The 13,510-nt window shown below is 28.2% G+C and overlaps 3 protein-coding genes across 3 annotated transcripts; 2 read left to right on the forward strand and 1 right to left on the reverse strand.

The window, feature by feature from the left end:
• The first annotated feature begins 5,352 nt into the window (after positions 1-5,352).
• LOC148201752 (putative histone H2B.1) lies at positions 5,353-6,088 on the forward strand. Its single transcript, XM_088108877.1, has one exon. The coding sequence runs from the start codon at positions 5,451-5,453 to the stop codon at positions 5,892-5,894; it is 444 nt and encodes a 147-aa protein (XP_087965003.1). The 5' UTR covers positions 5,353-5,450; the 3' UTR covers positions 5,895-6,088.
• Positions 6,089-6,953: 865 nt separating this feature from the next.
• On the reverse strand, positions 6,954-7,937 carry LOC124842163 (glycine-rich RNA-binding protein 4, mitochondrial-like). The gene is made up of 4 exons (XM_047318592.2): positions 7,727-7,937; positions 7,525-7,593; positions 7,322-7,428; positions 6,954-7,167 (listed from the first exon to the last, which is right to left on the reverse strand). The coding sequence occupies exons 1-4, from the start codon at positions 7,827-7,829 to the stop codon at positions 7,120-7,122; spliced, it is 327 nt and encodes a 108-aa protein (XP_047174548.2). The 5' UTR covers positions 7,830-7,937; the 3' UTR covers positions 6,954-7,119.
• A 2,377-nt stretch (positions 7,938-10,314) lies between these two features.
• Positions 10,315-11,033, forward strand: LOC124842194 (putative histone H2B.1). The gene has a single exon (XM_047318627.2). The coding sequence runs from the start codon at positions 10,402-10,404 to the stop codon at positions 10,837-10,839; it is 438 nt and encodes a 145-aa protein (XP_047174583.2). The 5' UTR covers positions 10,315-10,401; the 3' UTR covers positions 10,840-11,033.
• Positions 11,034-13,510: the final 2,477 nt, after the last annotated feature.

The following is a 13,510-nucleotide window of genomic DNA, read 5'->3' on the forward strand; positions in this document are numbered from 1 at the left end:
AAATTATGAATGATGAATTAAATTATTTTACTACACTTACCTGCCACACCTCGGATGAACAGAGCTCTATAAACTAACGCCATATTTTTTCGTCAATTGCTGAATATTTGGAACATGAAGTTTCATTACTTTTTGGTCCAAATGTATATATGAACGTCAATTTTGTCTTAAACCCTCAAAATCTTTATGCAATTGTAGATAAACACATATTCCTTAAGCTCTCGACATTTGCCATATCAAATGTCATATGCAACAAAGAAAGTAATAACCTTATATCAAATTTATCAATATAATGAATCTAGAATTTATCAATACCTTGAAAATTTTGGTGAATTCAATTGGCAAACTACCAGCAAAAAGAGATATTCCAAATGCAATTGGTGAATTCATAATGTTTCGGTAAACCCAGATCAAAATTCAAAGCATGAATGTGTGATCTATTTCTTGAGCTTTATTTGTTATTTCCATAGGCAAATCAATAGATTCTTCATAATAGACTTAAAAAGTGTGTTTCTCAGTGCCACTACTAGCTTTTGATATACTCAATAACTTTAAAACTTGTTTTTATAAAAGAATTTATTGTACTTTTATTTTTTGTAGAATGTTATTCTATGTGAAAGTTTGAACATAAAGTTCCTATCTTCTGCTTATTTTAATTTTTAATTAATTTTAAATTATCTATCAATTTTGTTAAAGAAAAATGATATTTTAACTTTCATAATTTTTTTATATTTATTTAATATTATCATTTTTTTTCTTAAAAAATATATAAAATTATTTTTTTATGATTATTTTACTTTTATAATGTAGCTAGTGTGTGGCATGTGGCATTGGACACCAATCAATTGATGTATAAAGGAAAAGGAGAGGACCCACTTTTGGTCTTCTTGGTTTCTGTCATCTTTATGTTTTCTGAAGTTACAAATTAAGAAGCAAATTCAGTACTGCATCTCAAACCACATGAAAAATAAATAAAAATGTCTGAAATCGAAGACAAGATCATTTCAATTTTTTTAAGACAAAAATTATATGCAATGTTTAGGTACATTAGATAGATGCTAAGAATATAAGTATATAGTAATTAATTAGTGATAGAAAAGATGCTTAAAGCATATGTGAAAAGAATGGGCCAGCAAGTTAATGCTCAAGCATATGCCGAGAAGATCCTCTGTCTGCACCCACCCAAAACAAACTCCTTTATACTTTATTAAACTCTTCTTCCCTTGAATCATTCATTCAAAACCCAAATTTTCCTAAGTGAATTTCTCCCTGCTGCAAATTTCAAGATGGTAATTCGGATACGAACAGAAGCATGCAAGAAGAGTGAGACTAACGAGGACGAAGACGAGGAAGATGAGATAGAGTTGTTGAATTTTTGATGAACCAATGACAATTGCAAGTCTTTGGACTTGTTTGATCATTTGGGCAACTGAAGATCCTTTGGCATAGGAACAGGATGTGAAGGATGCTCCTTGCTCCTCCTCTTTACCTTCTGTTTTCCCGACAAACTCAGAGGTTGTGCTTTTCCAAAATGTTGATTCCGTCTATGTATGCTTCGTGACATAACTCATACTAAGTTTTTTTTTTTGGGTATGTTTGTGTTTTTGTTTGTACTTTTGCAGTGATAGTTATTTTCACTTGGTGTTTCTAAAGTACTGTTTTTTTTGCTGTGTTTTGTTTGGAGTATGATTTGTTATGGGACGAGAAAAGATAATGATATTTTTATAATATTTTTTTAATAATATTTTAACATGGTTTATGTATTATTTTGTGATTGGTTCATATTGATGTTTATAATTATTATTATTGATTGTAAAATAAGTAATTTTGGACCAATCACGATACATAGATGATATTAAAATATTATGAAAAAAAAGGTGTTATGCATAGTATTTGATGAGAAATTAAGCTGACCAGAAGAATGTGATTAATTGGCGAGACTATGTACTGTGTATGTGGATGATTGCACACCAAAGATCAAAGTTTAAACGCTTAAAATAAAAGTTGGGAATTTACTTTCTTTTCAAGGAGTATAGACATATTTTGTTATGTGCTGTAATGGATGTATACACATATGAAATTGTTTATTTACCTTTTATCTTATTTATTTTTTTATTCTTTTAGCCGACACACCTCTCCCCTGCGCCTTCTTCTTCTTCACGATGGCTTTTCGACTGTTTTTCGTTTCTTTTTTATTGAAAAAAATTGTATAGTTTAGATGTATTTTTTATTTTAAGATTTTGAAATATATAATCGTAATATAAAATTTATATTTTAAATTGTGTATTTTAAAATATAAAGTTTGTATTTTGAATTATATTATATGAAATGTATTTTTTATTTTATATTTCAAATTGTATAAATGGAAATATAAATTTTGAACTTCTGATTATGTATTTCAGAATATTTTTGAATTGTGCATTTTAAAATTTAAAATAAAAATTAAATGATATCATTTTCAAAATTTGTTTCAATTTAGTTTTTATTTTTGAAATTTTTTATACAATTTTGTAAATACTATATTAATAACTTTGAAGTGTTACGTGTTAGTTTATCATTTTTTTAAAATGTTTATTTTTTAATTTTTACTTTTATTTATTGTTTTTCATTTTGTTAAAAAGTAAATATTTATTATGTGTCTGACATTGTGTCATGTAACGTGATATTATAATTTGTTACTATTATACCATGTCATTAACTTGTTTTAATTTAATTATTATATTTTTATTATTATTTTAATTTAGGTTCATAAAAATGAACTTCTATATAAAATTTGGTTAAGTTTGTTTAGATATGATAACATTATTAAAGGAAATGAATGCACATGTAAAGATATATGAAAAAGTCATTGTACACATGAAAATATACTTGAGTAGATTGCTTACTCATAAAGACATACGGATTATAATAAACAACCTAGTTTAACAAATTCAAAATTCAATCAAGTGTACTGTGTATTTAGGAAATAATTAAGAGAGGTTTTTTTTGTTGTCTTTATCTCTTAAACAAAGTTAGAAGTAGGAAAAGCCAAATTAATAAAGTATTGATGGAAGATGTTTTTTTTTTACTTTTCGTAGTAAATTATCAATGGACAGATTTTTAAAATTAATGGACGGTTGCATGATATGACATTTTGTAAATGAGTCGTGAATATATATAATATGACTTCAAAGTGAAGTTAGGTTACTTCTATTTGATTTTTACATGATAATTATTTCATACAAAAAAAAATAACAATTCAATTAGAATATGAGGATTCCTTTTTTAAAGTTTAAAACTAAATTATATTAAAGTTTTAAACATGAGTTTAATTTCATGTTTAAGTTTAAAAATTTCAAATATGTTTTTTTTTTCATTTAAACCAGAGTTATGTAAGAATTACAAAAACTTATATAATTTGATTTGAACTAAATGATAAATAATTAAGATTATTTCAATTCAAACTCAAAAAAGAGAATTAATCAAAGTTATGTGTGATCCACACAACTTTACTTTTAAAAGTAAGAAATCATGTCTTACATATATAACTTTTTTACAATGAAATCGAATTATGTAAGTATACATTTAAAAATTGTCTATATTTTAATAATTTATAATAACAAAAATTATGAAAGAATTAGATGAATTATCATGAGAAAATCTTTGATGAAAAAAAGTGTTAAGGGCTCTCTAACATTTTTACTACAAAGTAGTAAAATGGTTTTAGAACTTGAATAGTAAGTTATGTTCACAAAGAGGGATAATAAATAACAAATAAAATATTTTAATTTATTTTAAATTTTTATTTACATGTATTTGATATTTTAATTACATTTGTACTACTTGTTATTGAAAATAATTATCTCCAATATAAATTACTATTAAAAACTATAATTTCAAATTTAAAATTGCTAATAATGTGCATTTTTTTACTTTAAAATTTAATTAGATAATATATTTTAAACCATCAATGGAAATGATTTATTTTTAACTCAATATTTTGTAAATTAATGCATTTTCCTTCACATCATTTAAGTGTTTATACTCTAAAGTATATATATCTTACTAGACAAAAAAGATATTTATAAAAAATAATTATAAAACTACTCTGAGTTTTACAAATATTGTTTTCTTTTACAATCTTACATACCTTATTCCTCTTATGAGAAGCTTCTTCACCAAGTTCCTTTATGATACTACATCAAAACCAAACAAGGTTAAATAATATCTTAATAAGATCCATAAAACAACAAAACTACTAAATGGTAAAAAAAATTAGAAAAGAATTAAAACACACCGAACAACAACAAATGACTTCCCAAACGAACGCTCCAACGACGGCAGAACGGCGAATACACATTCCTTTCGGTGTCCTTTGCTTCCAAAGTTTCCAACGACGGCGGATGTCCAGCTGGTGAACGGCGCCTCTGGTCAGTAAAACGGTCAAAACTTTATCAAACGATGCTTCTCCTCATCGTCATGCGACTCTGTTGGGTTGTCCTTCTCTCTAGGGTTCTCTCTAACCCAAACTCAGATTATAATTTTGAAATTACAAAATGAATCTCGTCATTTGAAACCCTAGAACACCATATTCCACGTGTTGTCAAAGTATCATTATCCTTTTAAATTTTTTTACTCTAACATATTTCACGTAAGGCTCCACCTACCATCTTATAAAAATCAAAATGATTAAACCTTATTCTAAATTATGAAAAATTCTTTAAATTTACATTTTAAAAATAAATTACTTTTATCATCATCTTGAGAATATAATATGGGAAGTAAAAATAATATAAGATGTGTTTTACAGTTAAAACAACTAAATAGCAGGTAATATTAAAAGAAAATTAGTTATTTGATGTTATATTATTTTTTATGTTATATTATTTTTGATGATAATACATTGTTACTTTCATTTCTACTCTACATTAATACTATACTGAAAACCTTTTATATTTATTTTAAAATATAAAATAGTTTTTAAAAAATCAAATAAAAATAAAATATTAATTTTTATTAAGTTTTAAGTAAGAATAAATAATTAATTATGTTTGTATAATTTTTTATTAGATAAGAGTGAATTATCTTAAAACAAATAATATTTAGATAGATCAATGTAAAAAAGAAAGCTTTGATATGCACTCCTCATTGATTTTCTGACACTAAAGTTAAAAAGATTGTTTTCCTTTAACTGGTAAAAGGTAGTACCCGCTCAAGAATAAATTTAGGTCCCCAAGGAAAACTAAGAAGCCAAAAGAACATCTCAGCCGTTCATCAGCAGACACATCTAAACGCCAGCTCATCTATCCGCGCTAAGGTCCGATAGCCAATCAGAACTACAAAACATTTCCCTATATTTACAATCCTCCAAGTCTTTTTTCATTCACACCTTCAATAGCTTTTCCATTAAGCTTTCTGAATCTCAATTCGAAACCCTAATTCTCTTCAGAGCACTAACTTCTGCTCTAGATATGGCACCAAAGGCAGAGAAGAAGCCAGCAGAGAAGAAGCCTGTAGAGGAGAAGAAGTCCACAGTAGGAGACAAGGCTCCGGCGGAGAAGAAGCCTAAGGCAGGAAAGAAGCTTCCAAAGGAGGGAGGAGCTGGCGGTGATAAGAAGAAGAAGAGAAGCAAGAAGAGTGTGGAGACATACAAGATCTACATCTTCAAGGTCTTGAAGCAGGTTCACCCTGACATTGGTATCTCCAGCAAGGCCATGGGCATCATGAACAGTTTCATCAACGATATCTTCGAGAAGCTTGCCCAGGAATCTTCTAGACTTGCCCGCTACAACAAGAAACCCACCATCACTTCAAGGGAAATCCAAACTGCGGTCAGGCTTGTATTGCCTGGAGAATTGGCCAAACATGCTGTCTCTGAGGGTACCAAGGCTGTTACCAAGTTCACCAGTTCTTGAACAAGTTATCTTATTTCTGACCTGTGTTTTTGGTCCCTTATGTTTATTAGTTGTATCTATTGGATCTAATGTTGTAATCCTAAATTTCAATCTGTAGGGTTTTAGTTTTAGTTTAAATTGAAAAAATGGGATTGTGCACAGCCTCTATGTATTGAAATGATTAAATTGATGCAATAGAAGTGTTTGATACCAAATGTTCATGTTCTAATTCCCTTCAAAAGTTTTATAACTGGGTTCGAAATATTTGTTGTGATATAAAAGAGTGAATTAATCTCAAACAAACACGAGAGATGAAAAAAATAAAAACCGGGTCATTCATTTCTTTGCGAGCTGTAGCAGCTGCAGTCTCAGAAACAAATCGCACAAATCCATTACCTCTTGGTTCATTCAGTAGCTTAAACTCCTGAAAATTAATATCTCTGTTTGTAGAGACCGATGAACACATCTATTAACACAATATGAAAGTGACACAATCTATGAATTCAATCTTTAAACACATGATTTGCTGATGAATTCAATCTTAGACAAAAGCCAAGACACATGTTGGTTTGAATGTGAATTGTTATCAAATTTCTGCATTAGAATTTGAAATTCAAGGAGTTTCGATTATGCGGATTGTCACTCAATGACAACAGGAAATGATCATTCCTTTTTCCAGAATCTGCGGTTATGCGGTTTGTCACTCAATGACAACAGGAAATGATCATTCCTTTTTTCAGAATCTGCGAATTCGTGTAATGGTCAAAATACATTGAGAAACTTAAGTGACCAATTATAATGAATAGCTAAAACCATTTAAGTGCATGTGAAAATAGATTGGGAAACTAAATGTAAGTTTCAAATGGTTACTGTCAGTGCACATTCATTTGGCCATCAGTAACATTGCAAAAAGAAAAAGACAAATCAAACCTGAAAAACACTGAGCTGCAAGTTATATGGTCTCAACTATCTTATATTAATATTGTTGCCTGCTAGTTTCCAAAACCACACCATTACATCCATTACAAAATAAGCTTAACTTGGGCGTATAAAACCTCAGTGTCCTAAGGAACTTGGGCATGATGTCAAAGTCCTCATAATATAACAAGTGTTTTCAAATAATAATGGGACAACAGAACTATCAAATCTTAAAACAAGAATAACTCAGAAATTCACAAAGAAAGACACAATGCAAAACTCGTGAGTTAATATGCTGCAACCATGAATTGTTTGACCGACTTAGTCCCTAGCCTTTGTGTGCATAAGTAACCCGAATGCGTCTTCCATCCAGTATCTGTCAAAGAATAAGTAGCAAGGCTCATACATAACAATGTTGGGTGACATAGAAACAAACTTCTTTGGCCAATAAGTCCGCATATTGTCAAAGATTGTGATATAAAAGAGTGAATTAATCTCAAACAAACAGGAGAGATGAAAAAAATAAAAACCTGGCCATTCATTTCTTTGCGAGCTGTGGCAGCTGCAGTTTCAGAAACAAACCGCACAAATCCATAACCTCTTGATTTCGCAGTCACATGATCACATATTACTCTAACTGATAAAAGAAAAATAGAAGAATTTAGGGCAATTTCAACATAGTTGTATGACCAAATTGGAACCAAAAAAATGAAAGAAGATCTTAGATTTTAACCTTCAACGATTTCACCATGTTTCTCAAAGGCATCTCTCAGAATCGATTCATTGGTATTCCAGGAAAGTCCTTCGTTCCAAAACAAAACCAAAAATCTCCCAGTTAAAATGGAACATTTGACCTAAGCTATAAGAACTCTAAAATGAGCAATTAACATTAGGTTTTAGAAAAGAAAGTAGAAACGAAAGAAGTTGGAGAAAACCTGCGACAAACAAGTTGGCTGATGAATGATGACGCACACACAGAAATCTAGATAAGAGGGAAAGAAGAAGGTTGCCTTTCGTTAATGCACTGGTTAATTGCATGACTGTGAAGAGACTAAGAGTGAAAAGGAAGACTGCGAATTCGCTTGTTGAGCTTAAAGTAGTTTATAGGTCCTGTGTATTACTTCTAGTTTGAGCTGCAAGTATATTCCTGAAGCTAAAACACACTCAATTAGAAAATGTTCATTTTGTTAATATTCTCACAAAAAAAAATTAGCAATTACACAGGGTTCCACTGTTTACTAGACTTTAATATAATTAAGCAATCCACGTAGACTAATTATCAATAACAAAAACATACAAATCTTTTAACAAAAACATGAATTAAAAGTAGTAATTTGGATGAACTTTCCTACCTATCAAACATCTTTTTTCAGTTTTCAGTTAGAATCCGACTCTCGTAGTTTTAGACCTCAGCCACGTGGCCCTCGTGGCTAGGCTTTCAGATCATAAATCACCTTCTCCTTGTTTTCTTTTTTACTTTTCCTGTTTTCCTTTTTTATATTTATATTAATTCTAAATTTTATTATATTAGTAATACTTTTTATTATAAATATATACACATATATTTTTAACTTAGTTTATATTTATATTTTTAAATACTATATTTTTATAAATTATTTTTACATTTATCTCGACAAAATTAGGATAGTTGCTCCTCTGTATTTAAATTATATTAAAAAATATCAAACTAATTTTGTTTATGTTTAGAAAGAAAAAACAAAATCAAATAAAAACTATGATCAATCCTAAAAAAAAAAATTGGTAATCACTACCAAGTAGAAAGCTCAAATCCAAAAACTTTAAAGAAGAGAGAGTCTATATCTAGCAACCATTGTAAAATAGAGTCCTAATCCAAAAAAATTTTAAGTTTGAAAAAATTTGAAATCTTTAAAATATGAATTAGACCAATGTGGAGGACATGATCTATATTCATAGGATTCAATGACCATGATCAAGGGTCTTAATAAAAAAAATTTTAATTTTAGAAAAATTTAAAATCTTTAAAAGACTAACTAAATCAAGAATATTTTATATTCACATGATTCGTTGATCATTACCAAGTAGAGGTTCCGATCTAAATACTTTTATTTTTTAAAAGTCTTGAAATTTTTAAAAGATGAAATAGACTAATCCATATTCATATGATTAAGTGACTATTACCAAGTAGAGGGTACCGATTTAAAATTTTAAATTTTTAGAAAAATTTGAAATCTTTTTAAAAAATAAACTAAACCCATTATGAAGAATAAGTCAATAATCATACGATTAAGTGATTATTACCAAATAAACAGTCTTATTAATAATAATAATAATAATAATAATAATAATAATAATAAAAAAATTAAATTTCATTTAGAGACGATAGTTTTAATGCAGAAACACTAGGTGATAATAAAATCACATTTTACAAATGAACGTGACTCATTTTTCACAATTATTTCAATTTACCTTTCTTTATTGATTCCTTGTATTTTCTATATACACAAATGTCAACATTTAAAATCAATTTTTTCATAATCATTAAATTATTTGAATGCTACTTCATCACTATTTACCTCAATTATAGATTAAAGAAAAAATATTACAAATCTCAATATCAAATGACAACATAAGATATTACATATTCAACATATTCATTCGACACATCATATAATTACTATGTAATTAAAAAATAAAGGATATATCTCGAATCACTCTAATTATTTTATTTCTCGTAATCTCAAAGTACTTGATAAAGATAATGATACTAAATAATTGCTCTAGTTTTATTCTTTGAGGTAAAAGTATGATTTAGAGGAATTGAATGATTTCAAGTATAAAATGGAGAAAATTGTTATAATATATTTGTTAATAAGTTGATGGGAATCTTAAAGTACTTAAGAAAAGATGCTACCCTACAAGCTTTATCCTCTTTTTTTTTTCTTTATTTTATGATTTCCTTCTAATTTGATAAGATGTTGACTGAAATTAAAAATTAGTAATTCTTCCAAAAATAAATTAATTTAATATTATTTTTAAAATCATAACTAGTAATTCTTCATATTTAAAATTTAAAATAAAATAAATTACTTTTATCATCATAAAAATATAGTATTTGAAAGATAGGAGGATGATAAAATTAGATAATATATATTTTTAAACAAAAATAATATAATAACGGAAACAATTCAAGAATGTTCTAAATTTATTCCATATTTTTATTAGAATAGGAGTGGATTTTCTTAAAAGAAATGTTTTATTTTTCTTAAAAGAAAATGTATTTTCATAGATGAAACTTAAAAAGGATAACTTAAGTTTCCATTGTAAAACTGTCTTCCTTTCATCTTAACCATAAAAGAAAACCGTGGGTGGGACAAGAATATATTTAGGCACCAAAGCAAACTAAAAAGTAAAAACAACATCTCAGCCGTTGATCAACAGTCTCATAAAAACGCCAGCTCATCGATCCGCGACAAACCCCATTAGCCAATCAGAAGACAAAACTTTCCCTATATTTATAATCCTCTTAAACTCTGTTGATACTCACAACTTCATCTGCTCTCACATCAAGCTTCTGAAATCCCAATTCCAAACCCTAATTTACTTCAGAGTTCAAAGTTCTTCTCTAGATATGGCACCAAAGGCAGATAAGAAGCCAGCGGAAAAGAAGCCAGCGGAGGAGAAGAAGTCCACCGTAGGAGAGAAGGCTCCGGCTGAGAAGAAACCGAAGGCAGGGAAGAAGCTTCCGAAGGAAGGAGGAGCTGGTGACAAGAAGAAGAGACACAAGAAGAGTGTGGAGACATACAAGATCTACATCTTCAAGGTTTTGAAGCAGGTTCACCCTGACATTGGTATCTCCAGCAAGGCTATGGGCATCATGAACAGTTTCATCAATGACATTTTTGAGAAGCTTGCCCAAGAATCTTCTAGACTTGCCCGCTACAACAAGAAACCCACCATCACTTCAAGGGAAATCCAGACTGCGGTTAGGCTTGTGCTACCCGGAGAATTGGCCAAACATGCCGTCTCTGAGGGTACCAAGGCTGTTACAAAGTTCACCAGTTCTTAAACAAATTATCTGATTCCTGATCTGTGCCTTTGATTCCCTATGTTTGTTAGTTGTATCTAGTTGATCTAAAATTCTGTTTCTAGATTTGAATCATTAGATTCTAGGATTTAGTTTGCATTGAAGAAGTTGGATTGTGCATATCCTTTGTCTATTGAAATGATAAAATTGATCCTTTAGAAGTGTTTCAAAATCAACTCCTTTCTACATGCTCTGCAGTTTGTTCTAACTTGGTTGGGAAGAGTTTTATAATGAAATAGTTGTATATGAACTTCATTTTATTTTTATAAACTAATTTTATCTATTTAAAGTATTTTTATTTGATGTCTAAAATAAATAATGCAATGTTTAAATATTACAGGATATATATATATATATATATATATATATATATATATATATATATATATATATATATATATATATATATATATATATATATATATATTATTTTTTTTATGGGGCACAATCTATGACTGGAAAATGCAGGTGTAGGTATTATGTTTTAATAGGAATTAAGATATATACACTGGATTATAGTCAAAGAATCATGGATTGCAGCTTTCTAGGTTCTTAAAATATTTCAGTGAGCATTGTCTATGTTATATCCTGATTTTATTTTACAGCAACATTTTACCTTTTTAGCTATTGATATTTCAATTCATACACGATGTTTAAGGTCATGAAAATTGTACATAGTATGTTTCAAGAAAAGAATTAGATTATATTTCATTTATTCTAATACTTAATAACTTTTTTGTATTTTTTTTAAAGCAAAAGTCTACAAATTTTGTTGTGTTAATTCACAACAATACTTATTAATTTTTACACTGATAAGAGGATGAAGATGAATGTCATTTCATTGAAGCTGATGTCTAAGATGATTGTTTGAAGCTGATGTCTAAAATGATTGTTTGACTTCGTTATAATTTGTTATTTGTTCTAACATGTTGTCCTTTATTATAAATTTGTTATTGTAAATTTTAACCAATCCCATATTCGTACAGTAGTTTTAGAATGGAATGTACTTTGTTTGATGTTTATGTTGATTTGTTAAATGCATTTCTTATATTTCTAGAAGATTAACATGTTGCTATTGCTATATACTATTGCAAAGTAAAGCTCTTTAAAGGTGTTACTTTTAGGAGTAAACACCAGTGATCAAGGAAATGATCTTTACAATGGTACAGGTTGCAAGTCAATAATATTCCAAAAAATGTTATAGTAATAATAGAAAAAAAATGTTGGTAATAAAATATTTACATGAAGAATGAAGTTGACTCATTCTTATTGAAGCATCCATTTCAAGGTTTAAAGGATGCAATTTTCTATATGTCTATGCTTTATAATAATAATGAATAAAAGTAAACGATAAACTTTCTCTAAAGTTAGACTTTATCTTCCTTATCTGATATTCACACATGAAAAACTTTATGCAGTAGTTTTTAGAGTGAAAAAAAAAGGTTTGAAAATACTAGTTTTAGATGAAAATAGAAATGTAAACTCTACAACTACAAATGTGGTTTAATGAGAGGTATACAAATGAATCTTATATTATTCTGACTATTTCTGAATTATTGCATTCCTTTATTTTTGGAATCCCATTTTAAATATAATAAGGTTTATCTCTTTTATATATGTCAATGACAATGGATTTCTGATTTGAGAAAACAATCGTGTATGGATGTTCATAGCAAATACATGCATAGATATTCGAAAAACTTAACCTTCATATTGGACAAAAGAATGATTACTACCTTTAATATTACAATGAATTTGGATGTTCAACATTATTGAATTTATAAGAAACATTATGAAGATGTTAATGTCACTTATTTTAAATCTTAATTATCATTACTATTTCAAACGGGATATATACTTTTAACTTCTTAATTTATTTTTAATTGTTGTAGAAAACAAAATACATTTATCTGAAAAATAATAAATTTTTTGTTGTTTATTTGAGTGGACTTTGAAGGTAAGTGAGAGTGAATTTGAAAGTAAAGTTTGTGAGAACTAGTGTATAATTTGATTGATGTGAGAGATTAAAAAAATTTATTTCTAAATCCACTCTCACCTCCAAAATCCACTCAAATAAACAACAAAAAGTTTACCTTCAAATCCTCTGAAATCCATTCAATCACTCTTCCCCAAATCCATTCAAGTGAACAAAGGGTAACTGTGCTGCATTGATCAAAATTCTAGTATAGTTACACTTTACGACTATCATGTCCTATTGCCACCTATATATATCGAATTACACTTACAACATATAGTTTAATCTTTGGTGAAATTTTTATAACAAGGAATCTTCCACATCTTTGTGAAACAACCATATAGTTTATCATGTATTTGTATTTTATATATTTAAAAAGAAAAAAAAATGGGGGATTGACACATTGTTATGTCAATGTTAGCTTGAATAACTTTTCTAGTTGTTTACTATTAAAAGTTTGACTTTTAAGCATGTTTAGCTTAGCTTAATTTATTCTTTAAGTATTTTTATCTTGATTTTATGTCTTCAGTTAATCCAATTTCACTTTATCCAATTTCACTTTATGCTTTAGACAATTATTTATTAATAAGTATATAACTGTATTTAGTTTGATTTCATACCAAGAACAATTGTAACTAAGTTCTACAATTCTCTCCAACAATTATTTATTAATAAGTT

Source organism: Vigna umbellata, chromosome 3 (genome assembly GCF_029865625.1).
Source record: "Vigna umbellata cultivar VRB3 chromosome 3, Vumbellata_1.0, whole genome shotgun sequence".
Lineage (NCBI taxonomy): Eukaryota > Viridiplantae > Streptophyta > Magnoliopsida > Fabales > Fabaceae > Vigna > Vigna umbellata.